The 25,744-nt window shown below is 46.8% G+C and overlaps 1 protein-coding gene across 1 annotated transcript in view; it reads left to right on the top strand.

Moving 5' to 3' along the window:
- MTREX (Mtr4 exosome RNA helicase) overlaps positions 1-25,744 on the top strand; it is a 311,801-nt gene that overhangs the window by 213,228 nt on the left and 72,829 nt on the right. The window contains exon 19 of the mRNA XM_033931296.1: positions 17,875-18,003. Within this exon, the coding sequence (XP_033787187.1) occupies positions 17,875-18,003 (129 nt within the window). The remainder of the gene's footprint in view (positions 1-17,874; positions 18,004-25,744) is intronic.

Here is a 25,744-nt window from a genome sequence, read left to right as displayed (position 1 = left end):
GCCACAAACCGCCTCCCCTTCCAAAGCACAGAATTTTGGAAAAACAATTGACAGGAGAGATGTCCACTCCCGCCCTCCACTCCCCACCGCAGAGCCAACTCCCCCATGCCAGGACCCCACCTAAATTAAACTAAACCTTAAGCTTATATACTGCATCTTCTCTATAAGGATAGAGCTCAACACGGTTTACAAGAGTTTAGGAAAGGAAAATATAATAAGAATTAGTGGTTATATAGAGAGCAGTGGAAATTACATTTTTGAAAATAGCCACATTTTCAGAAGTTTTCAAAATAATTGGAAAGAGCCCAAATTACACAGCTGGACAGGATAGTTATTCCAAAGCTCAGTAATTTTAAAGTAGAGAGATTTTCCTAATTTTCTGATATAGATAATGCCTTTTAACGAGGGGAGAGATAATTTAAGCTTTTGGATAGATCTGGTAATTAGAGAATGACACGGTGGCGGTTTACCCGCAGCCACCGCATTTAGCCGCGGGTAACCCGCCAAAACGGGGAACGAAAACTAGCAGTCGCTGCGGGGACGGGGACAAGGCCATTCACCGCCCCGTGGAGCGGTGAATGGTCTTGTCCCCGCAGTGAGGCATGAAGGATTGCGCGGTCCCCGCAGCCCACACCCGCCTGCCCAATCGATCCTAGTGATTAGCCAGCTCTCTCCCTTCTCCTCACCTTAGTTTGTAGATTTTCTTTTTCGGCGACCCGCACGCTATCAAAGAGCCGCTCACCCGCTGCTGCTCAGTTTCGATCTTCTGCTCTGACGCAACCGGAAACAAGAAGTTGCAGCAGAGCAGAAGATTGAACACTGAGCAGCCGCGCGTGCAGGTCGCTGAAAAAGAAAGTCTGCAAATTAAGGTGAGGAGAAGGGAGAGAGCTGGCTAATCACTACGATCGATTGGGCAGGCGGGTGGGGGCTCTTTGGGAAAGCGTGCAGGTCACCGAAAAAGAAAGCCTGCAAACTAAGTTGAGGAGACGGGAGAGAGCTGGCTAATCACTACAATCGATTGGGCAGGCGGGTGGGGGCTGCGAGGACCGTGCGATCGCCCGTGTTCCCGGCTCAAACTGGAAGGAGGGAGTGAAAGGGAAAAGGATTCTGGGCCAAGGGGATGAAAACGGAAAGAAAAACCCACAGCAGGAAAGAAAGGGAAGGACAGGCAGGTGAGCCAGATGCTAGAAGCAGGGGGGGGAAAGAAAGAGGGAAAAAAGCTAGATGGGGTTGAAAAGAAGAGACACACTGGTATGGAAGAGGAAGATAGGGGACACAGGAAGCTCTGGACACAGGAAGGTAACAAAAAGAGGGGAAATTATGTGCATGGGGCATAGGGACAGAGACATAAAGGGGACATGCCATGGGGATGGTATATGGACACAGGGGGGGGGCAATGGCAGATACATAGGGGAGATATTAGAAATGTGGAAAATAGGAGCACAGAAGCGAGATGGTTTGTGGGGATGGGACAGGGACAGAGCTCGCAGGCTGCAGTGGCTTGCACAAATTACATTGTAACGTGCCATGAAAATAAGAGGGAGAAAGGTAGATAGATAGGCCACGCGAGAGGAGCTGAAGGGTGGTAGAAAGGAACAGATGGTAAAGGAGGGAGGGAAGGGTGGTGGTGGAAAGGAATAGGACAGACATTGAAGGAGGGTGGAGAGGAACAGACCCTGAAGGGAAATGTGGAAGACAGAATGGGAAGAAGACAGATGCCAGACTATGGAGGAGCGGAGGGAAGAAGATGGGTGCTAGACCAATTGGGGGGGGGGGTGAAGGGAGAGGCACAGTAACAGCAAATGGAAGACGCAGAGAGAAGACACACAGTGGATGGAAGGAATTGAATGAGAAGATGTGGAAAGCAGAAACCAGACAACAAAGGTAGAAAAAAAATTCTATTTATTTATTTTTTGCTTTAGGATAAAGTAGTATATTAGGAGTGTTGATAAAAATTTATAAACAAAGCCCTGCCAGCTGAACATCTCTTTCTCTAGTTCAGCAGCAGGAACTTTGATTTATAAGAAAGGAATAAGCTAAATATTACAGTACTAAGGCTTATATGGATGCAGCGGGGACGGTGACGGGGCGGTGAATGGGATGGCGGTGACGGTGACGGGGCGGTGAAGGGAACGGCGGTGACGGGGCGGTGCAGAGGATGGTGGGACGGGGCGGTGGCGGGGACAGATTTTTTTCCCCGTGTCATTCTCTACTGGTTTTTTTTTTTTAATATAATTTTTATTGTAAAAGCAGTCAAATACACACAACCGTGGTCTGGCAGACGACCACATAACAGATATAACAACAAAGCAAAACAGTAGGAAATACAGAAGCTTCATAGCAGAGGAGATGTATTCATAACGTCCGTCATGAAGGAACATACAATCGATGGAATGAAAAGGAAGAATCTCGTCAAAGTGAGTCTCAAAAGGCGCCCCCGAAAGGACCCTCCTCAAGATAATAAAGACTGCAAAAACATTTTTGTCATCATTAGAAACCCCTCACCCCTCACTCACCCAGCCATCCAACAGATATAACTATCCAGCACAAACAATCCACACATTTCACAACAGCCACCCTCCTAGCACTCCACAGACATACCACAATCAACCGATCTCGAGAGTCGCGGGCAAGTAGGCCAAAGCAGGCCCCAATCAAGGAGCCGCCCATACCTAAAAAGGGGACCATATTTAAGGCAGGGCTCTGGGAGCTGCGGAGTCAGCCGCAACTTGAAATGCTCTCCACAGGGAAACATATACTACCCTATCACGTCCAATAGATGCCGTATGGGATTGAACTTCAAAAGCAGCGAGCTCCCGCATGCGGTGGAGCCATTGGGTGAAGGATGTGGACTCAGGCCCCACCCAATGTAAAAGCAACAGCTTCTTCACCATTAAGAGTGCAGTGTACAAAAACTTCTGATACGGTTTGGTAAAGCCTGCGGCGGATACGTCCTCCATGTCACCCAACAATAAGAGGCCATAAGACCGGGGAATGGTCCGGCCGATGATGCCCTCAAGAAAAGGGAGAACCTGGAGCCATAGGGCTGCATGAGGGCATTCCAAAAACATGTGCAGTAGGGTGCCCCTCACTCTCTTACAATGAGAGCAAATGTCATCATCCCATAAACCCATGGCATGTCCCCGAGCCCTAGAGATGTAAGTCCGATGTAATATCTTAAATTGCATTTCCCTAAGGTCCATTGATCCCGTGAATTGAATAAGGTTAGTAAAAAGTTCCAGAAATTGAGTCTCGGTGTAATCAAGAGCTAAATCTCGAGACCACAGGGCCACAATCCTAAGCAGATAAGAGGGGGGAAGCGCATTTTTGAGTAGCCTGTACCAAGTGGATAAAGTATTTGTCTGAGAAGGTAAGAGTGCCAAGTAAGAGTCCAATTTTCCCAGTGCCCAGGTCTCTCCCCACTTTCGATTAAGGGAAAAATAGTAATGTCTGACTTGCAAGTATGCCCAGAAATGCGAAGCCGGGAGATCCCATCGGGTCTGGAGGAGTGAAAACGCGGGGAGTGAAAACGCGGGGAAAGTCCCCGAGGTTTCATCAGAGAGATGTCGCAAGCTGACACAGCCCCGGGAGTCCCATAATTGAAACCCCGTGGTACCCGTCCCCGGGAGGAAGTCTACGTTACCCACCAGGGGCAAGAAAGGAGAAGCCTGTGGGGCCTGCCCCTGCTCCTTCCGCCACCACCACCACGCCCGGCGCAGCGGTGTCAGGAGAGGGAATCGGGAATCCACCCCCGGGAGAGACCGGGGGGACAAATGCAATAAAGATACAAAGGAATGAGGAGCGCACCACGCCTGGATCCATCCCAATGGTGAATACCTATAGTGGCCAGAGATACCCTCATGGACAAAGCGCATTAGGGAAGCAACGTTGTATCTGCGAATATCAGGAAGATTTAGGCCTCCTTGCCCAGAGTCTAGGGCAGGGGTCTGCAACCTTTAAGACATAAAGAGCCACTTGGACCCGTTTCGAAAAGAAAAAAAAACTTGGAGCCGCAAAACCATTATAAAACAAATCTAACACTGCATATATTGTTTCTTATCTTAATGCTATATACAGGATCACTAAATTGAAAATAAAATCATTTTTCCTACCTTTGCTATTTGGTGATTTCATGAGTCTCTGGTTGCACTTTCTTCTTCTGACTGTGCATCCAATCTTTCTTCCTTTCTTTCAGCCTCCTGTATGTTTCCTCTCCTCCAGACCTCATTCTCTCCCCCAACTTTTTCTTTCTGTCTCCCTGTTCCCCCTTCTTTCTGTCTCCGTGCCCTCCCCCAAGCCACTCGGTTTGCTGCCACCGCAATCGGGGAACAGCCCCCAAGCCACCGCCGTCCCAAGCTTTCCCTGCAGAAGTGTTGCGCTGACCAGCATTCCGCTCCCTGACGTCAATTCTGACGTAGGAGAGGAAGTTCCGGTCCAACAAGGCATTTCTCCTCATTCCATCCAGCCTGAGCCCCATCTCTCCTTGATCCAGCATTTCCCTTCTGTGTCTGTCAGAATTACCATTCCACCTATTTTCCAGCATCACCCTTCTTTGTGTCCATCTCACCTATATCCCTATCTCACCATTTTTTCAGAATCTTCATTTGTCTCTGTCCTTGTCTTTACCCCATGTTCACCATTTGCCCTTTCAATGTCTTTATCTCCCCCCCCCCCCACACACACACATTTTCAGTATTACTTCTATGTCTCTATTTCACCTCCTCTTCATGTCCCCTCTGTATCTCTATCCTTATTCAGTAGGTCCTGCTTACCCTTTCTCTTCTTTGTGTCACTATCTCCATTTTCAGCTTTCCCCCCTTTTCCTTTGTTACTGCACCCTGTAGCTAGAATCTTTCCACCCTCCCTCCACTCCGGCCCAGCCCAGTATGAAATATTTCCTTTTGTTTCCCTCCCCTCTCTCTTTCTCTCTCTCTTCTCCTCCCTCACCCACGAGTCCTGCATCTGGCCCTCTCCCTTCTACCTGCACCTGGCAACACCCCCCTGCTCCGCGGCTCTCTTCAGCAACTCGTCAGCAGCGGTGATCAAGACAAGCTGCCGACATCGAGGCCTTCCCTCTACGAGTCCCGCCTTTGTGGAAAAAGGAAGTTGAAACAAGCGGGACTCGCAGAGGGTAGGCCCCGACGTCAGAAGCTTGTGTCGATCGCTGCTGCTGAGTTGCCGAAGAGAGCCGCGGAGCAGGGGATGTGGCCGGAAGCAGGTAGAAGGGAGAGGGAGATAGGAAGGCTGTAGATCTCCGGAGCATGACACCGACCCCGGCCAGGATGATTTCTTTTTCAGGCACCTTACAAGTCCAGCGTCGCGGCAGGAAATAGCCATGCTGAGCAGTGAGCTCAGCACTACACAGATGAAAGCCTTGCTTGCTGATTGGTCCGGCGGCACAGCGGGGCGGGGCCGCCGGACCAATCAGCAAGCAAGGCTTTCATCTATGTATGTGCTGAGCTCACTGCACAGCATGGCTATTTCCCGCCGCGACGCTGGACTTGTAAGGTGCATGCCTGCGTGACACACTACCGGAGCCGCAGCAAAGGTGGAAAAGAGCCGCATGCGGCTCTGGAGCCGCAGGTTGCCGACCCCCGGTCTAGGGATAAAGTAGCAAAACTGATGCGAGCCCGTCTTTTGCGCCACAGGAAAGAGAGAAGAATAGACCGAAAGACTTGGACATCCTTGTTCAGGATCCAAAGCGGAATCGTTTGAAGCGGATATAAAAGCTTCGGCAGGAGTACCATTTTGAATAACGCCGCACGGCCCCACAGGGAGAGGGGTAAATCCTTCCACTTCTCACATAGAGCACGGATAGCCTCAATATGATGGAGAACATTGTATTGATAAAGAAGATGAGATTGGGTGCTCAAATAAACACCAAGGTATCGCATGGGTTTCCGAACCGGCAGAATCGGTAAAGCGTCATGCCATTGCTCATGTCTATGAGAAGCCAGAGGCAGGAGTTCCGATTTGGCACAATTAACCCTAAGTCCCGAGACTTTCCCAAAATCTTGAACAAGAGAAAGAGCCTCCGGTAAGTGTGATGGTGCGTTTTCCAAATATAACAGAATATCGTCCGCAAATAGATTGATGCGACTTTCCTTAGCTCCAACCTTAATACCGAGAAGCGAAGGATGAGATCGAATCTTAACCGCTAAGGGTTCAATAGCCAGAAGAAAAAGTAGCGGGGACAGAGGGCACCCCTGGCGAGTACCTCGTGCAAGCGGAAAAGAGGAAGTAAGTTGTCCATTAATAAAAAGCTTAGCCTGAGGCAAAAAATAAAGACCACGCACCCAGTCCACAAACATGCCTTCCAACCCATAGTGCCCCATAACCCAGAAGAGGTATGACCAAGACATGCTATCAAACGCCTTCTCCATATCGAGGCCCACTATAGCCACCTGGTTATTTCCCCCTCTGCAAGAGTAAATGGCCATCAAAGCTCTCGTGAGATTCATGGAGGCATATCTGCCAGGCACGAAGCCCACCTGATCTTCATGGATAAGGAGGTGGAGATAGACGTTCAGGCGTTTAGCAAGTAACGCAGCTAGCAATTTTGCGTCTTGATTAAGTAGCGATATGGGCCTATAAGAGCCCACCTGGGACGGGTCCTTACCCGGCTTGGGTAACAAAACTACATGTGCCAGATTGTAGCGGTCCACACCTTTTTGGGAGTGCAAGGAATTAAAAGCAGCCGCCAGAGGGTCAGATATAACGTCAGACAGAATCTTGTAGTATTCCGGTCCGTAACCATCCGGCCCGGGTGATTTAGTCAATTTAAGGTCTTTAATACCCAATTCCACCTCAAGACGAGTTATGGGAGCATTCAGAGCCTGAACTTGAGTCGGTTGGAGCCGGGGAAGGACGATATCACCGAAAAAGCGGTCTCTATCCGCGTCCGTCGAGGGTCGCTCAGCATATATATCTTTGTAATACGATACAAATTGATGATGTATGTGTGCTTCAGTCGTATGTGTGTGACCCTGCGTGTCGGTAATAGCGGTGATGACTTGTCGCTTACGATAGGGGCGGACCAAGCGCGCCATCAGCCTCCCAGCTCTTCCCCCCCACCGATGTAAATTATAACGACGAAAATACAGATCCCTCTCCGCTCGCCCTGAGAGAATCGTATCTATTTGCTGTCTAAGTGTACGTATGCGGATACGATCAGCCTCCTGCTAAGTCCCCTGGTGGCGCCTCCGCAGCTGTTGGAACTCGCTCGATAGCAACAGCAGTTCCGCTTCCAATTTCTTTTTCCTTCCTGCGACATACGCGATAACGAAACTCCGTAATACTGCCTTGGAGGCCTCCCAGAACAGGCCAGGATCCATGTCAGGATCAGAATTGGTATTGTAGTAGTCCAGCCATTTTTCCCTAAGGTATCTACGAAAACCAAGATCTTTAAAGAGGTATCCCGGGAAACGCCACGTCCGAGCCGAAGAGTCAGCTGTAATTTGAAGAGAGAGCGTCACAGGGGAGTGATCGGAAAGAGGAACGTCCTCTATCTCCACAGCACAAACAATGGGCAGCAGCGTGGGAGAGAGCAAGAAGTAGTCAAGACGAGTGTAAAGATTGTGAGGATTGGAATAAAGCGTATAGGTATGCTCCGTAGGGTGGAAGAGGCGCCAAATATCTAATAGTCCTAACTGCGTGGTCAAAAAGTTAACTCCTTTACCCATGTGGTCCTTAGGGAAGCGTTTAGCGGGCGCACAATCCTGGGAAGGATCCGCTGTTATGTTAAAGTCGCCCCCCATGAGGATTTGGTAACCCGGGTACTGTGTCAGCCGCGACGAAACAGTGATTATATATGTTAGGAGCATATACATTACAAAATACAGCCCCGAGAAGAAACAGTGATTATACCAAAGCACAAGGGAAACAAAGAGAGAGGACAAAAAACTGGGTCTTAAACTGCCTATACACAAATGCTAGGAGCCTGAGGGCCAAAATGGGAGAACTGGAAATCACAGCCAGCAATAAGGACCTAGACATAATTGGAGTCACAGAAACGTGGTGGACCGAGGACAATCAATGGGATGTGGCCATACCAGGGTACAAACTATACAGGAGAGACAGGACACATAAAAAGGGTGGAGGAATAGCGCTGTACATAAAAGACTCCATACCATCAGCCAGGACGGAAACAACAGTACGGGCGGATGGCCTGGAATCACTATGGGTTAAGCTACAGGGAGGAGCAGGAGCAGACATTAAACTGGGTCTGTACTACCGCCCACCTGGACAACCGGAAGAAATCGACCAGGAGATGGAGGCTGAACTGAAGCAGGTATGCAGAAGCGGAAATGTGGTGGTGATGGGGGACTTCAACCATCCTGGGATAGACTGGAGTATTGGGCACTCAAACTGCGCAAGAGAGACAAAATTCATAGAAGTCACGAGGGACTGTTTCATGGAGCAGCTGGTCACGGAACCAACACGGGGCGATGCCACTCTTGACCTAATCTTTAACGGACTAGGGGGGCCAGCAAAGGAGGTGGCGGTATTACCCCCACTAGGTAACAGCGATCACAACATGATCCAGTGCAAGCTTGAAATTGGATCATCAAAGGGGAAAAGAACCACAACGACGGCACTCAACTTCAAAAAAGGAAATTATGATGCCATGAGAAAAATGGTGGGAAAGAAGCTCAAAGGCAACATAGGGAAGACGGAATCCGTAGAAAAAGCCTGGACCTTACTCAAGGAGACTGTGCACGAAGCACAAAGCATATGCATCCCCAAGTTCAGAAAAGGGTGCAAAAAAAATAGAACAAAAAACCCAGTGTGGATAACAAGTGCAGTGAAGAAGGCGATAAGCGACAAGAAAGCATCGTTCAGAAAATGGAAAAAAGATCAAACAGAGGAGAACCAAAAAAGGCACAAAGAACACCAGAAAGAGTGTCACCGAGTGATTAGAAAAGCAAAAAGAGAATACGAAGAGAGACTGGCAAAGGAAGCAACAAACTTCAAGTCGTTCTTCAGATACGTGAAGGGGAAGCAACCGGCGAGAGAAGAAGTGGGACCATTGGACGATGGAGACCGAAAGGGAGTTGTAAAAGAAGAGAAAGAGATAGCTGACAGGTTAAATGAGTTCTTCACGTCAGTCTTCACGATGGAGAATATAACCAACATTCCAGAACCCGAGGAGATCGTAATAGGAGACCAAGAGGATAAGCTGGTCAATTTAGAGGTAAGCCAAGAGGATGTACTCAAGCAGATTGACAGACTAAAGAGCGACAAATCGCCGGGTCCGGATGGCATTCACCCAAGGGTACTCAAGGAACTAAAAGACGTAATAGCGGAGCCACTTCGACAGATATGCAACCTATCCTTAAAAACCGGAGAGATCCCGGAGGATTGGAAAATAGCAAATGTCACGCCCATCTTCAAAAAGGGCGCAAGGGGGGACCCGGGAAACTACAGGCCGGTGAGCCTGACCTCAGTCCCGGGAAAGATGATGGAGGCACTGATTAAAGACGGCATCTGTGAGCACATCGAAAAAAATGGGCAGCTAAAACCAAGTCAACATGGCTTCTGTAAGGGTAGGTCATGCCTCACAAACTTATTGTACTTCTTTGAGGGCGTGAACAGCCAGGTGGATAAAGGGGAATCTATAGACATCATTTACCTTGACTTCCAAAAAGCCTTCGACAAGGTGCCACACGAGAGACTGCTTAAAAAGATATGGAACCACGGGGTACAAGGGGAGGTCCACCGATGGATCAAAAACTGGCTGTCAAACAGGAAGCAGAGGGTTGGCGTAAAGGGCCACTACTCAGACTGGAAAGGGGTCACGAGCGGAGTTCCGCAGGGGTCGGTGCTGGGACCGCTCTTGTTCAATATCTACATAAATGACCTAGAGGCGGGAACTAAGTGTGAAGTCATTAAATTTGCAGATGACACCAAACTATACAGCAGGGCTCAAACCAAGGAAGACTGCGAGGATCTCCAAAAGGATCTAACGCAGCTGGAAAAGTGGGCCGAAAAATGGCAGATGAGCTTCAACGTGGGGAAATGCAAGGTCATGCACGTGGGGAAAAAGAACCCGATGTTCACATACAAAATGGGGGGAACACCACTAGGGGTTAGTAACCTGGAGAGAGACCTGGGAGTGATGGTAGACGCAACACTGAAGGCATCGGCGCAATGCGCCACAGCCTCTAGGAAAGCAAACAGAATGCTGGGTATCATTAAGAAGGGTATTACAACCAGGACGAAGGAAGTTATCATGCCGCTGTATCGTGCAATGGTACGGCCGCATCTGGAGTACTGTGTCCAGTACTGGTCGCCGTACCTCAAGAAAGACATGGCGGTACTTGAGGGAGTACAAAGAAGAGCAACCAAACTGATAAGGGGAATGGAAAATCTCCCATATACCGACAGATTGAAGCAGTTGGGACTTTTCTCCCTGGAGAAGCGAAGACTTAGAGGAGACATGATAGAAACCTTCAAGATCCTGAAGGGCATAGAAAAAGTAGACAGGGACAGATTTTTCAAATTAAGGGGCACCACAAGCACAAGGGGGCATTGGGGGAAATTGAAAGGGGACAGGTTTAGAACAAACGCTAGGAAGTACTTTTTCACTCAGAGGGTGGTAGATACATGGAACGCGCTCCCAGAGGCTGTTGTAGACAAGAAAACACTAAATGGTTTCAAAGAAGGTTTGGATAGATTCCTAGAAGAAAAAGGGATTGGGGGGTATAGATAGGTATAGACCATTGCTCAGTCAATGGGACTGATGGGCCGCCGCGGGAGCGGACCGCTGAGCAGGATGGACCTATGGTCTGCCTCAGCGGAGGCAACTTCTTATGTTCTTATATGTTAGGAGCATATACATTACAAAATAAGTATTGCCTTCCCCAGAGCTCACCCAGCACTATGACATATCGGCCCTCTTTATCCTGGATAACCTTATGCAATTGAAACGGGAGTTGTTTATGGACCAAAATGGCTACCCCCCTCTGACGAGTGTTGTAAGAAGAGTAGTACACCTCACCCACCCAATCCCTCCTAAGTTTCTCGTGTTCAACATTTGTGAGATGGGTCTCTTGTAGGAAAGCAATATCGATACGTTCCCTGCGGAACCAGGAGATTATTTTTTTCCGTTTGACCGGGGAGTGGATCCCATCCGCATTAAGGGACGAAAATTTTAGATTAACCATTGTCCACCCGGCCTGGATCGATAGGAGCAGAAAAGACAGTCTGATACTGATAGAGGTAGAAGAGCCCCCCAGCAAGGCCCTCCCCCTGCTCAGCATCAAAGGGATCATATATTAGCAAATGAAGGCAATACATAACTACCCGCGCTCTCAAGATTCCACACATACATCCCCAATCATACCCCCCCTGATACACTCCCCCCCCCACCCCCCTACCTCCCAGCCACCCCCCCTCCGAACTGACCCACCTTCCATCACTCTACCCATCCCGGAACCAGTGTAGAACCAGTGCCCCGCACCCCCCCCCCCCCCCAGAAAACAAAGTGCAGCATGATATATAGTCAGCACAAGAACAACAAAAGTAAACAAACACGCTCTTCAAATGTGGCAATAAACAGAACGTCCACCCCGGGCTTCACAGCAGGCTGCAGAGGAAGAGAGTCATGCCCCCTGCACGATGAAGTGGACCCGGATCCCACAGAAGGGGCTCAATGGGTACAGGTGGCAGGAATATAGCCATGGGATGTGTAAGTCCAGGAGCCACAGTCCAGAGGCCGCCAGCTTTCATCTCTCTTCGGGCCCCTGCCAAAGGATACCATCCCTGCTTTGACAGCAGAGAGAAAGCCCGCTACCTCCCTGGTGGGCTATACGATATGTCAATCGGGCCCACACCGGCTTCAGATCCCTCAAGGAGCCGGCAGTCCCTCCAGGTATGAACGAAGCGCTGCTGGAGTATCCATCATGACCACGCCAGTGTTGGTTTGGATGCGCACCTTAGCAGGATATTGAAGGGTGAATTTAATCCCTCTGGCATGAAGCTGTGTGCAGTAGGGCGCCAAAGCCCTTCGTTTCTCTGAGAGCCGGATGGAAAAGTCCTGAAAGAGCAGAAGCTTGGTGCCGTTGTAATCATGGGAGCGGGCTCGTCGGTATGCCTCCAAGATACGGGCCTTAATCGCATAGTTGAGAAATCGGGCTATAACAGGACATGGTCTGGCCCCCTCAGCATGTGGCGCTCCTATGCGGTGTACCCTTTCCACATGCACCGGGCCCAGGGAAGCTGTGAGTCCCAGGGCCTGAGGCAACCACGTGGCCACCAGGTCTCCTAGCTCAATGTCCCGGACCGACTCCGGCACCCCTATGAGCCTTAAGTTATTTCGACGGCTGCGGTTTTCAGCCTCCTCAGCCCGATCATCCAGCTGCTGGACCTTTGCTTCCAAGGCCGCCAGTCGCCCATCCGCCGTGTCCGTTCGATCTTCTTGGGCCGAGATTCGCTCCTCAGCCTGCTGGAGACGCGCAGCGTGCCCTGCAATGCTGTCTTTTACTTCTTCCAGCACAGCATGCAGTTTAGACAGTTTTTCATCCAGCAATTTAGAAAGATGGCAGACTGAGACTTGCATGTCTGCCTCGTGCTGGGACGCAGCTGCCGAGATCGGGCTGGGGGCCGCCATTTTTTCCGGCTTAACTGACCTCTCTTTTCCAGGCCTCGGGGTCCTTATCGGCATGCCGGCCGATCGCAGCTGATCTGCGCGCCTCCGAGCGCTCACACGGTAGCAGGAGAGAGCCCGAAGTGAAGTAATATAAATTCAGCGCGGTGCGTGCCAGCTATCAGCAAATTGTGCGGCGATTTCTGGGGGAAGGAGCGGAGCCCGATCTACTCGCGTCCGTTCAGTGCGCTAGCGTCACGTGACCCCCCGTCATTCTCTACTGGTAATATCAGGTCTCACAGAGTTCCAGGATAGAGGAATTAAAGGGGGAGGAGTGCCATGCAAGATTTTAAATGTTAGGCAGGCACATTTAAAGTAAACCGTAAAGATTACTGGGAGCCATTGAAGTTTTAACAAAAGCAGGGAAACATGATCATATTTGGTTTTTGCAAAGATCAACCTAGCTGCAGTACTCTGGATCTGTTGAAGTCTTTGAAGACTTTTCTTGGTTAGACTTAGATAGACCGAATTAAAATAATCCAACCTCGAAAGAATGATTGATTGTACGAGGACAGCAAAATGTTGTTGGTGGAAGCAGGATCTCACTTTCCTCAGCATATGAAGACTAAAGAAGCATTTTTTTTTTTACCAGAGAATTAAGATGTTCATTGAATGAAAGTGTTGAGTCTACAATGACACCCAGAACTTTACCTGAGAATTCAATCTGCAGTGAAGATCCAGATTGCAATGAAATGGACAAAGATAGTTGATCTAGTTTAGGGCTAAGCCACAGTAGTTTGGTTTTGGACTCATTCAGCTTCATTTGCACAGTAAAGGCCCAAGATTGAAGTTTCATTATGCATGCTATTATATTTTCAGCGAGGTTTGTGAGATTTGAATCCATCTCAAGAAGGACCAAGATATTATCTGCATATGTGTATAATTTTTCAAAGGGGGATAAATGGAAAAGTTTTAAAGTAGCCATATAGATGTTGAAGAGGATAGAGGTGATCCCTGTGGGACTCTGCATAGAGGCTTCCAAGAAGATGACATGGTGCCATTCATATTAATAGTATATGAGCGAGATCGTAGGAATTTCAAGAACCAGTCTAAGACTATAGGATCAATGCCTATATCAGAAAGTTGATAGATGAAGATATCGTGGTGAACGATGTCAAAGGCCGCAGATAGATCAAATTGTAATAGGATTGCGAACTTGTTATGTGAATGTAGTTGCTGAACCTTTGAAATTAGTGAGACCAATAGAGATTCGGTACTGAAGTTAGGTCTGAAACCATATTGGCAATGGAGAAGCATAGAGAATCTCTCCCCTTCCACACTCCCCATTCTTAGAAAAAATCAGCAGGAAGGATGCCTACTCCCTCCTGCCTTAAAGATCTAGAACAACTGCTCGTGCCTACTACTTACAGGGAATTCAGGAAGCGCCTAAAAACACATCTGTTCCTGAAATACTTAGGTAACCAACCTATACAATCTTAGTCCTCAACAAATGATCTCTAGTACTGTTAATCATTAATTTTGAACTTTGTTTATTCCACTCAACCTGTAACCTCTTTAATCATTGTAAACCACATAGAACTTCACGGTCCTGCGGTATATAAACTGTTGTTGTTATTATTATTAGCCCCCCTGCCCTCCCCCTCCCGCTCACCTCTCATACCTCTTAAGTAAAGAAGACAGCAGGAGAAATGCCCAGTTCTCTCCTGCCCACAGGCCTACCACTCCAAAATGGTGGGTCTTCTCCTTCCTGGTGCATCCTGGGTTGCTTCATGGCAGGAAGTTGCTTTGGAGCTTCCCCTGCCACTCAGCTGTTCGGCTTCCCCTACCAGTTCTGTGCATGTGTGAGAGCTGGTTTCTAAACGATCGATTGAATGGGATTACAGCACACCTCTGCAAAACACATTTAAACTAAACTAAAACTTAGTTTTATAGACCGAGTCATCAACCAAGAGGAGCTTGACTCGGTTTACAATAATGTAAAACATAATATGTAAATTTGACAAGAAAAAGTAGACTGAAATAGTTAATTTCCAAAATGTTTAGCAAACAAAAAAGTTTTCAGAACTTTAGAAAATAAAGCAAAAGAACCTAAAATTCTTAATGTAACCGGTAAAGAATTCCAGAATTTGGTTAATTAAAAAGCAAAAGAATAACTAAATCTCTTAAAGGTTCTGTTTTTACCACTGAGAGAAGGAAATGTAAGTTTTAATTTTTGAGAACTTCTGGCAAGATGAGATCTATAAACATTCCAGTCTAAAGAAATCAAAGTGGCAAAAATGCTAAAAAGGATCTTAAATGCAATACAAATGCACTTAAATTGAATTCTGAGATACACTGGAAGCCAATGTAATTGCTTGAGCAGAGGGGTAATGTGATTAAATTTACTCTTACCAAAGATAAGTTTAGCTGCAGTGTTCTGTATTAATTGAAGTCTCTGCAGACTGACCTATGAAAGACCCAAATATACTGAATTGCAGTAATCCAGCCTTGACAAAATGATTGATTGAACCAATACAGAGAAGTGTTGTTGGTGAAAAAGTGCTCTCAGTCTTCTCAGAGCACGGAGGCTGAAAAAACACTTCTTAATAAACCAATGTAGTTGGTCCTTAAATGTAAGTGAAGAATCGATAACAATATCTAGTATTAATGAGGAAAACTCAATTTTCAAAGATTTGCATGAGAAGCCATTTGAACATCAATTGCTGTTTAGAAATCAGCAAAAAAATCAGTCCACAGCGACCCGCACAGTCTTAATAACCATTTTAGTACATCTAGCTCTTATTCAGTCATTAGGTTTTGTGCCTTATATTTATAAAAACATAAGAATAGTCTTGCTGAGTCAAACCAATGGTCCATCAAGCCCAGCAGCCCATTTTCATGGTGGCCAACCAGGTCCCTAGTACTTGGCCAAACCCAAGGAATAGCAACATTTCATGCTACCGATCCAGGGTAAGCAGTGGCTTCCCCCCTTTTGAGCCTGTTAGGGAGCGAAAATTTCCCCAGGCGTCCTGAAACAGCGGCACAACATGCCGAACTGGCGCAGAGGCTGCACAGCCAAAGAAGAGCCATCTCCTCTCTTCTAAAGGGTAAAGAGAGTTGCCTACTAAGGCTTTTACCCTAGAGTTCATTAATCTGCTCTGAGAAAATGTTGGGAGCAGAGCGGTGCTAAATTCTATTAAGAAGCTATTGTGAAACATGATTTCCCTGTTGGGAGCTTGAGTGCTGTGCCAGAGAACATTATTTTACAAGATGGATAGCTTAGATTGTACTGCGCACTTGTGAAGATCATTTGAAAATAATTTGGATTTCATTTTCCCTACATGTTCAGATAAGTGGATTTTTTTTCAGCCTCGTTTTGATACATTGTAGAATAATGGGCATTGAAGGCAACCACAGTTGTTTTATCAATTACATTGATTTGGATGGAGTATTTTTTTCTGAAATTCCTGCGATAGAATGGGCTAAATTGTGAAGTAAGCTGAGCCTGATAGGCTAAGTATCTCCTCTAGCCTCTTGAGGTTTCTCTTTTTCACCGTTCTTTAATCTTCTGGGTTGCCACCTTATCCATTTTTTGCATTTCTATGTTGAATTGATAAGTTGTTTTTTTTACATGATTCTAATCTAGAACAAGTAGACAGGTAAGATAGTAAGGCTTTGAGCAAACAAGAAACTTAATGGGCAGAAAGGAATATAGGGGGTAAAGTGAATAAAGATAGGAGAGAATAGCTGAATGCAAGACTTTCTGAGCTAATGTAAATATTGAACATGTTGAACATGGAATACATACATGCATTTCTGGTGGATTTCTGATAGAAACAAAGGTTTTATAAACCTATTAAAAATAGCTTCTATAAATTTCTTTTGTGTAAGATAAAACAATATTGAGAAATTTTTGGAATAGCATAGTTCAAATATAGTTCATTATTTGGGAATGGAACAGTTCATCTGCATTTGCTTAACATTTGGAAAGTCAACAGAAAATCACATGGGCATATTTTAGACATGTGGTAACACAGAACAATTTTTCTGTGTCAGTTTGGTAAGTCAAAATGGAAACCTGGCTTACTTCAGAACTTCTTCCCATAGACTGCCAGCCAATGTCACAAAGTTTTATTACAATCCAGTGCAGAGGGGATGCCAAAAGTAAATTGCCCTTTATCCTGCTTTCCTCCCTCATCCATGGAAAGGAATATTGTGCTTTAAAGAATCACCTGCAAGCTTACCCAGATTTGAGAATGTAACTCTCTCTACTTCTACTCATACCTCCCAGCTGTTTCATGCCTGGTGAAGATGTTCATGCCGCTGTTCTCTGTCATCAAACTGGATGCAAGGATGCACTTTGCGTAGGACTGAGTCAGTGTACACTCACAGTACTAGTGCTAGTGGTGATATCACAGGGACTCTACTTGTACTCATGCTGAGTGGAACCTTGTTGCCAATTCTGCATGCAAAGCAACATTCCCCACCCCTCTTGTCATGATACTGATGCCAGGGGAGAGGGGGACATGGTGAGATTCAGCAGGAGATAAGCTCTTGCTGGTTATAAAAGGTAAAGAGTCATGGATTTGATATATAAGTATGTATATCTATATATCTTGTATAATTTAGCACTTCTGCTAGGTTACATAAACTGTCTTCTCTGCCTGAAGTTGTCCATGTGAACCTTACTCCTTCAGGATTATCCCACTCAAATGCATACATGTGCACATTTCATATTTTGACCTCCTCAGTAGTCTAGATTGTGTGTTTATTTTCACGAGAGAGATTGTTATCTAAGGGATTCACGCAGTTGATTGTTTGAAGGCTGGCTTTGATGATAAAGACCAGTTAATGGATGTTTGTCTGGTATTCTATGCTTTGAAGTTTAGGTTGACCTATGACAAAAATGGTAGATTAAAAAACACCTCACGTGGGAGGGTGGTAAAAACACTTCAGATACACTCAAGTAAAATATAATTTTTGTTTGAGATTTTTTTTTCTTTAGATTTAGTGAAGTTTTCCAGCATTATCATGTTATAGCTTCACTAGTACTCATGAAAATATTTATAAAATATATATTTAAAAATATATGTTTGTACAAAAAGTAAATGTGAATATTAATAAATGCTTTGAGTAGGCCACAAGCACATTAAAATTGTGAAGAATCTAAGATTGCTTTCAAACAACTGACTCTCAAAGCAGAATAGCATTTCTCTAACACAGATGACTTGAGACTTTGCTGAGACAGGATAACAAGTTTCATGGGAACCTCTTTCTTTTCCCTTTAGCCCAACTCTGGTGACCTGGATCCATTGTATATAGTAGAAGTGTTGCTGCACTGTAGTAAGGAAAGCTTGAAAAATGCTGCTACAGAGGCAGCAAAACCAGCTAAACCTGAGGAGAAAGGCGAAATGCAGGTATATATGTCAATTTTTCTTAGGAATAAACTTTAACAAACAAGTTTTACAGGTCTGACAAGCTTTTGAGTAGCAGTTGTCATATGGGCCTTGGAGAGAAGTAAAATCCTTGCAAGATCATAAAGAAAGATATTATAATAGAATGAATCTTCAAAGAACCAGCTAAAGAAATCTGTGAGGATTCAAAGCTCACATAGTCTATCTGCTTTGCAAGTTTTCAAAAAGATGCCACAAACTATAAAGGGTCTTAAATAGTTTTTGAAAAGCTGTACTCCTTTCATCAATCTAGATCATAGGTTTTGTTTAAGAATCCATTATTGAAATTGTATTTTTCACAGTGTGCATGCTAGATATAAGAGAGCTTGAATATAGTAGAAGTTTCAAACTAGAGTACAGTACACAGTCATCAATGAGTCAATCATGGCTGCTCATCTTTCAAGCACAATCAGAATTTGGTCATCTTTAAATATTCTTAAAGTGGTTAGTTTATCTCACATTCACTTACTGCTTGGATCAGATATGGCTGAACAGCATGCAGGCTGTAAACTCTCATGCTTTTTTCTTGAGAAATTAAAATTTCATGTGTGCAACCTTATTAGGTGGATGTAACTATCCATGAAATACTATATTATGAATCTAATTACAGATTCTCCGTGCTTAGGATCTTAGTTTGCAAAGTAACCAAGCAAATTAGTTTGTGTGACGTGCTGTAGCTTGATGGTATCTTCTTTATGATCTAAATATTTCCCTAATGTGTTGATGTGCCTTGTTATGGTTCAATGTAAAATAGAAAGTAATTATGCTTGAGTTTTGTGTTTTTGCTTTCAGTAAGAGATGATGATGTATGCCATTTAAGGAGACTATTAAGTTGGTTCTTTTGATGCCTTCGATTAAATCATTATGAAAATTTTACTTTCCTTTGGGATCTTGGAAATAAATTCAAAATGTAGCTTTAGAATATCCGAACTCTAATTACCTTGTCAGATGTGAGACTAAGGGCTCCTTTTACTAAGCTGCACTAGCGATTTTAGCGCGTGGTACAATGCGCGCTAGACACTAACGCCTCCATAGAGCTGACGTTAGTTTTTCCGCATAACGCAGGGATTAGTGCGCTAATCTTCAGCGTGCACTAAAAACGCTACCAAGCTTAGTAAAAGGAGCCCCAAGACTCAAGTTTCTGGCTCTGCAGAAGTACATCTAGAGCCCCAGAGCCTACTATCCCATTTTTTTATTATTTTTTTTTTTTATTCATTTATCATAATTTCAACAAAATAAACTTATTGAACGGACAAAGGTTTCCCCAATTTTCAATATAAAAGAAAATAAAATACTTCAAATTTTAACTACATTCAAACTTTTGAATAGTCCACATTTAGGGGGAGAAAAAATTCACATACCATTGGGAATGGAAAATTAGAAAGATTTAGAAAATTAACAAAAATAAATTTAGTAGCTCGTCTACATTTTAAATCAGACCAGTAAATTGGTATCATTTGGAACTCTGCATTGTCGCTCCCTTCCCTTCCAAGAAAAACTGCAATTGGGAGGGTTCATAAAAGACATGCGTATTCTGATCCAAGTAAATCACGCATTTATAAGGATAACACAATTGACATTTTGCCCCCAATGTTTTAACATCTTCTTTCAATTCTAGGAATCTTTTCCTTCTTGTTTGTGTCATCTGAAAATATAGAAATCTTGCCAACCATATAGGAGACTTATTTTAACCTAAAAAATAGGCGAAGAAGTGCTTCTTTATCTTGTAGAAATACAAATGTCACTAGAAGCGTTGTTCAAACTACAACTTGTTCTTCTGAAGTCTCTAAAATTCTAGATAAGTTCATAGGACTTAACAAATCAACATTAGATTGAACAACTTCTGAAGAAGAAGGTTTTTTAACAGAAGCACGTATAAAGTATATTTTATGTAGAGGAGGAAGCCCGTCTTCAGGGTATTTAAAGACTTCTTTTAAAAATTTATAAAAAAAACTCTTTTGGGGACATTGTAAGTGTTTTTGGGAAATTCAAAATTCTTAAATTCAATTGGTATAATTCTCCATATTTTCCATTTTCCTCAAAAGCACTAATTTGTCCTGGATAATTGAAGTACAAGAAGACTGAACTCCTTGAACAGATTGTTCTAAGGATTTAACCTTCTCCCCTTGGACTTTTAAATCCTCATCAAACTTTTGCATTTTCACATTTAGATTTTGCACAAGTGGTGAGATTCCCAGGCATATCTATTGGAGGGAGTCCAGTGCAGTCCAAATTGATTCCAAAGTAATTTCAGCAGGTCTCTCAAGAGGTTGAAGAGTTAGGTTTGCCCCTTGCACTGCTGGAATTCCTATAAACTCTTTCAGTGTAGATAATCCGACCGTAGAGTCCTGGGGAGCCAGCAAGCCCGATAGCTCCATAGACAACATTGCTTCCGCTGTCTGCGTTGCAGCCAACATTCCCCTTTCACTCAGCTGCGAAGGAGGTGCTGGTCATGCAGGGCTGAGCGAGATTTCGCTCCCTAAAACCGACGCTTCCCTTGCATTCGGCTCTGCAAGAACGCCCCGAGGCGAAGACGAAAATAAGCTGGTGATCGCTCCCTGCCGCAGAAAAGTAGGCTCTGGCGGTCGGGCTACCGCCGCTCTATCTCTTCTTTTAGGCATAGTAGTAAGCTCCACAGAGCATTAAGAAGATTCGGGTATTGAGCAGGAGCTGCAGTCACCACGTCTTACTACCAAGACACCATCTTGTTTCTCCTACTATCCCATTTTTAAAAATAAAACAGGACCCTTGCAGATGTAGCAAGAAAGTATGGCTTGCTCTAGTTTAACAATACTACACAAGGTTCAATTGCAGGAAGGATTACATTATTATAATATAATTAAACATTTATGTATTGTCTAACTTTTTTTGGATAAGGATTCACAGCTAACTATTCTTTATGAACTTATTAACTCCCGTTTAGACTATTGCAATGCCATTTATTCAGGGTTACCCCCTGTGCACTTTGTCGGTTATAGACCGTACATAATAGTGATACATATTCTTTTCCTCCCTCAAGTTCATCTACAATTATACCCTAAATTTAGGAAGGCCTTAAAGCTTTATTATTTCAGAAGGCCTTTGAGAAGTACCCATCTTTTTTAGGTCCATTGTATACCATGCAGTGTCTGTTAAATCTGCATGTACTGTTTTGTATGGCTCAAATCTGAGTACCGTATTTTCACGCAAATAACGCGCACCCGTATAAAACGCGCACACGGGTATAGCGCGCAGAAATCACGATGATATGTACAAAAACTTTGGTATACCGCGCTCACGGGTATACCGCGCATGCTGCCCGACGCTCCTTTCGCCCGCCCTGACTTTCCGTGCGCTGTCCCGACTCTCCGTTCACCCCCCCTGACTTCCGTGCACTGTCCCTCCTTGAAGGTCTGTCCCCATCCTGAAAGCCTGATGCCCCCCCCGATGTCCGATACATCCCTCCCCCCCCGAAGGACCGCCGACTCCCCAACAATATCGGGCCAGGAGGGAGCCCAAATCCTCCTGGCCACGGCGACCCCCTAACCCCACCCCGCACTACATTACGGGCAGGAGGGATCCCAGGCCCTCCTGCCCTCGACGCAAACCCCCCTCCCCCCAACGACCGCCCCCCCCCCCCAAGAACTTCCGACCGACCCCCAGCCGACCCGCGACCCCCCTGGCGACCCCCCCACCCCCCTTCCCCGTACCTTTGGTAGTTGGGCCAGAAGGGAGCCCAAACCCTCCTGGCCACGGCGACCCCCTAACCCCACCCCGCACTACATTACGGGCAGGAGGGATCCCAGGCCCTCCTGCCCTCGACGCAAACCCCCCTCCCCCCCAACGACCGCCCCCCCAAGAACCTCCGACCGCCCCCCCAGCTGACCCGCGACCCCCCTGGCCGACCCCCACGACCCCCCCCACCCCCCTTCCCCGTACCTTTGGAAGTTGGCCGGACAGACGGGAGCCAAACCCGCCTGTCCGGCAGGCAGCCAACGAAGGAATGAGGCCGGATTGGCCCATCCATCCTAAAGCTCCGCCTACTGGTGGGGCCTAAGGCGCGTGGGCCAATCAGAATAGGCCCTGGAGCCTTAGGTCCCACCTGGGGGCGCGGCCTGAGGCACATGGTCGGGTTGGGCCCATGTGCCTCAGGCCGCGCCCCCAGGTGGGACCTAAGGCTCCAGGGCCTATTCTGATTGGCCCACGCGCCTTAGGCCCCACCAGTAGGCGGAGCTTTAGGATGGATGGGCCAATCCAGCCTCATTCCTTCGTTGGCTGCCTGCCGGACAGGCGGGTTTGGCTCCCGTCTGTCCGGCCAACTACCAAAGGTACGGGGAAGGGGGGTGGGGGGTCGTGGGGGTCGCCAGGGGGATCGCGGGTCGGCTGGGGGGCGGTCGGAGGTTCTTGGGGGGGGGGCGGTCGTTGGGGGGGAGGGGGGTTTGCGTCGAGGGCAGGAGGGCCTGGGATCCCTCCTGCCCGTAATGTAGTGCGGGGTGGGGTTAGGGGGTCGCCGTGGCCAGGAGGGTTTGGGCTCCCTTCTGGCCCAACTACCAAAGGTACGGGGAAGGGGGGTGGGGGGGTCGTGGGGGTCGCCAGAGGGGTCGCGGGTCGGCTGGGGGGGCGGTCGGAGGTTCTTGGGGGGGGGCGGTCGTTGGAGGGAGGGGGGGTTTGCGTCGAGGGCAGGAGGGCCTGGGATCCCTCCTGCCCGTAAGGGAGTGCGGGGTGGGGTTAGGGGGTCGCCGTGGCCAGGAGGGTTTGGGCTCCCTTCTGGCCCGATATTGTCGGGAAGTCGGCGGTCCTTCGGGGTGGGGGTGCGAGTGGTCCTGCCGGGGGGGGGGTATGTATCGGACGTCGGGGAGTCGGCCGGGCAAGAGGGCTTGGGCTCCCTCTTGCTCCGATCGTGGATGCGGGTGCGGGTGGGAGCGCGTGCGAGCGGTCGTTCGGGGTGGGGGTGCGAGCGGTCTGGCCAGGAGGGTTTGGGCTCCCTTCTGGCCCGATATTGTCGGGAAGTCGGCGGTCCTTCGGGGTGGGGGTGCGAGTGGTCCTGCCGGGGGGGGGGGATGTATCGGACGTCGGGGAGTCGGCCGGGCAAGAGGGCTTGGGCTCCCTCTTGCTCCGATCGTGGATACGGGTGCGGGTGGGAGCGCGTGCGAGCGGTCGTTCGGGGTGGGGGTGCGAGCGGTCCTGCTGGGGGGGTGAATCGGGCGTCGGGCGGGGTGGGAACTATGTTTTAAAACTTTTGTATACCGCGCTCACGCATATAACGCGCGAGGGGTATGCGCGGTAGGTAAAAACGCGTATAACGCGCGCGTTATATGCGTGAAAATACGGTATGTTTGTGCTGCATGATAATTATATTTTATGAAAGTTCTAATAATGAATCTGTATTATATGACTGATCTCTTTCCTACTATGCAATGAAGTTCCTTTTTTATATTTTTTATTTGATTTTATTGCATGATTTTAATGATTGCAGGAACAGTGGTGTATGTATTTTCTTACAATGTAAAAGTGTCCACTCTCAAAAGTGTTAAAATATAAATCTACTGTAGTTAAAACTGTTTTTGTTATCCTGTTTTCAAAGTCAACATGCATGCAGCTAATCCTAAGAATATCAGCTAAAATAAATTAGTAAAAACTATCATTTGCTTACGTTAAAGGAAGGAGAAATTATCATAGCATCAGTTTTATTATGCTTGGACTTCATTCTTGTTTCCATTCTTTGTTTTCTTCAGTAGGCTAATGGAACTCTTTAGTTCTGCCTCTTTTTAACTGGAATTGTTTTCGCAAAGGGGAAACTAGATGGATTTTTTGTGACTTGTTTGTGACGGTCTAGATTGAAACTTGCCAGAGTTGGTAAATCTGTCACATTTGTACCTCCAAAGTTGTGATAATTCTCTAAAGTAAATCTCTCAGCGGCCCTTTTATACTAAAGCATAGCATTTGCTAACAGATATTAACATGCACTAAGTGCCATATGGCTTTCCTTTCCTCCATTTGCATCTTTGCTTTTCTGTCAGCTTTTCTAGCTTCTCGTAATGCTTCCACATATTTTGCTTCTCTTCCTCTTTTGCAACATCTTGTAATTTATGAAAGCAAACCTTTTTTCTCTTATTTTTTCAACTACTACATTTGAGAACCAGTGTCCTGCTTTTCTTTATACCTTTATGTACTTTTTCTAACAAAGATTTGTCACCTTTAAAATAGCTCCTTTGAGTTTTGTCCACTGCTGTCCTTCACCTATTCACATCCAACTAACTCCTCCATGAGGCATTCTCCCATCATGCAAAGTTGATTCTTTTGAAGTCTAGAACCTTCAAACATGAATAAGTTCTCTCCTCCTGTATCTTATATTGAACCACACCATTTGGTGATCACTAGATGCCAAATGATCATCCATCATAACATCAAAAACACTTTCCTCATTTATAAGCACCAGGTCCAGAATAGTTCTATTCTACTCAGGTTCCATTACTAACTGCTGGAACAATTCTTCCTGTAATTGCCTGCTTATTTACAGAACAGGTGAAGGAAAAAAACAGGGTTGGGACTAGAGAATGACACGGCAAAAAATTTTGCCCCAGTCCCCGCCTCCTCCCCGCAGCTCGGTCCCCGCCCCATCCCCACAACTCAGTCCCAGTCCCCGCCCTGTCCCTGTGAACTCGGTCCCCGTCTCCGTAAGCTCAGTTTCTGCCCCATTCCCGTCCCTGCAAACCATCTGATCCCATCTGCACAAGCATCAAACAGTTATGATTTTATATTAAACTTATTTTATTAAAGTATAAAAAGAAACAATATTCTGTACAATTGTGATTTTATAAATACAAATAATACTGAGCAAGGATCAACAAAACCCCTGTCTCCCCCTCCCCTTCACATATATTCCCTCCACTATCAAGAAAACTGAATAAGCCAAATTATTATAGAATGCTACACAGAAATATCATGCTAACAGAATACTGCAGTCACACATGACAGGAATAGTGTTAGGGGAGTGCAACTAGGGCAACTGCCCCCTGGTCATAGAGAGCCCTAAGCCAGCTGGAAGCTAAAGAAGCACTGCCTAGGCTTTGCAGTAGAGAGCTGCACGGGAACGGGGATGACGGGAATCCCGCGGGACCCGCGGGGATCCCGCGGGTTCCCCCTTTGGGTCACGGGGATCCCGTGGGGACGCCCCCTAGGGTCGCGGGGATCCCGTGGGGACGCCTCCGAGGGTCGCGGGGTTCCTGCGGGGTTGGATCGCAGCGGGGTTGGTCGAGCCGCGAGGGTAGTCTCCTTCTCCTTACCTGCCCTGTCGCAGCACACATCCGAACGGAAATCTTCCCGATGTCAGCGCTGACGTCGGAGGGAGGGCTTAAGCAAAGCCCTTTCTTTTTCAACCTTCTATTGGAGTCTCCAGAACAGGAAGTGGAAACCGATTGGCCGCTGAGTCAGAAGACCAGAGGGAGGTGGGGGAGGGGGAGAACCTCTTACCCGGGCAGAAGCTCCTTCAGGCATTTTCCTCTGCTTTTAAGGGCCTTTTCTCTGGCTGGGGGAGTGAAGAGACTTCCGGTTGATCCGCCAACTATTAGGAAACAGACAGACGACACCACAAAGGGGAGGTGGAAGCGCTCTTCACTGCCGATTGGTCACAACGCGCTACAGGGCGGGAAGACTACGAAAACGGCCCGCCCCGCGAGCGCTGATTGGGGGCTTAAGCAAAGCCCTCCCTTCCTCCGACGTCAGC

This window comes from Geotrypetes seraphini, chromosome 1 (assembly GCF_902459505.1).
Source record: "Geotrypetes seraphini chromosome 1, aGeoSer1.1, whole genome shotgun sequence".
In the NCBI taxonomy this organism is placed as follows: Eukaryota; Metazoa; Chordata; class Amphibia; order Gymnophiona; family Dermophiidae; genus Geotrypetes; species Geotrypetes seraphini.
Note: the sequence above shows the minus strand (reverse complement) of the source record. Positions and strands in the feature narration are given on the sequence as shown.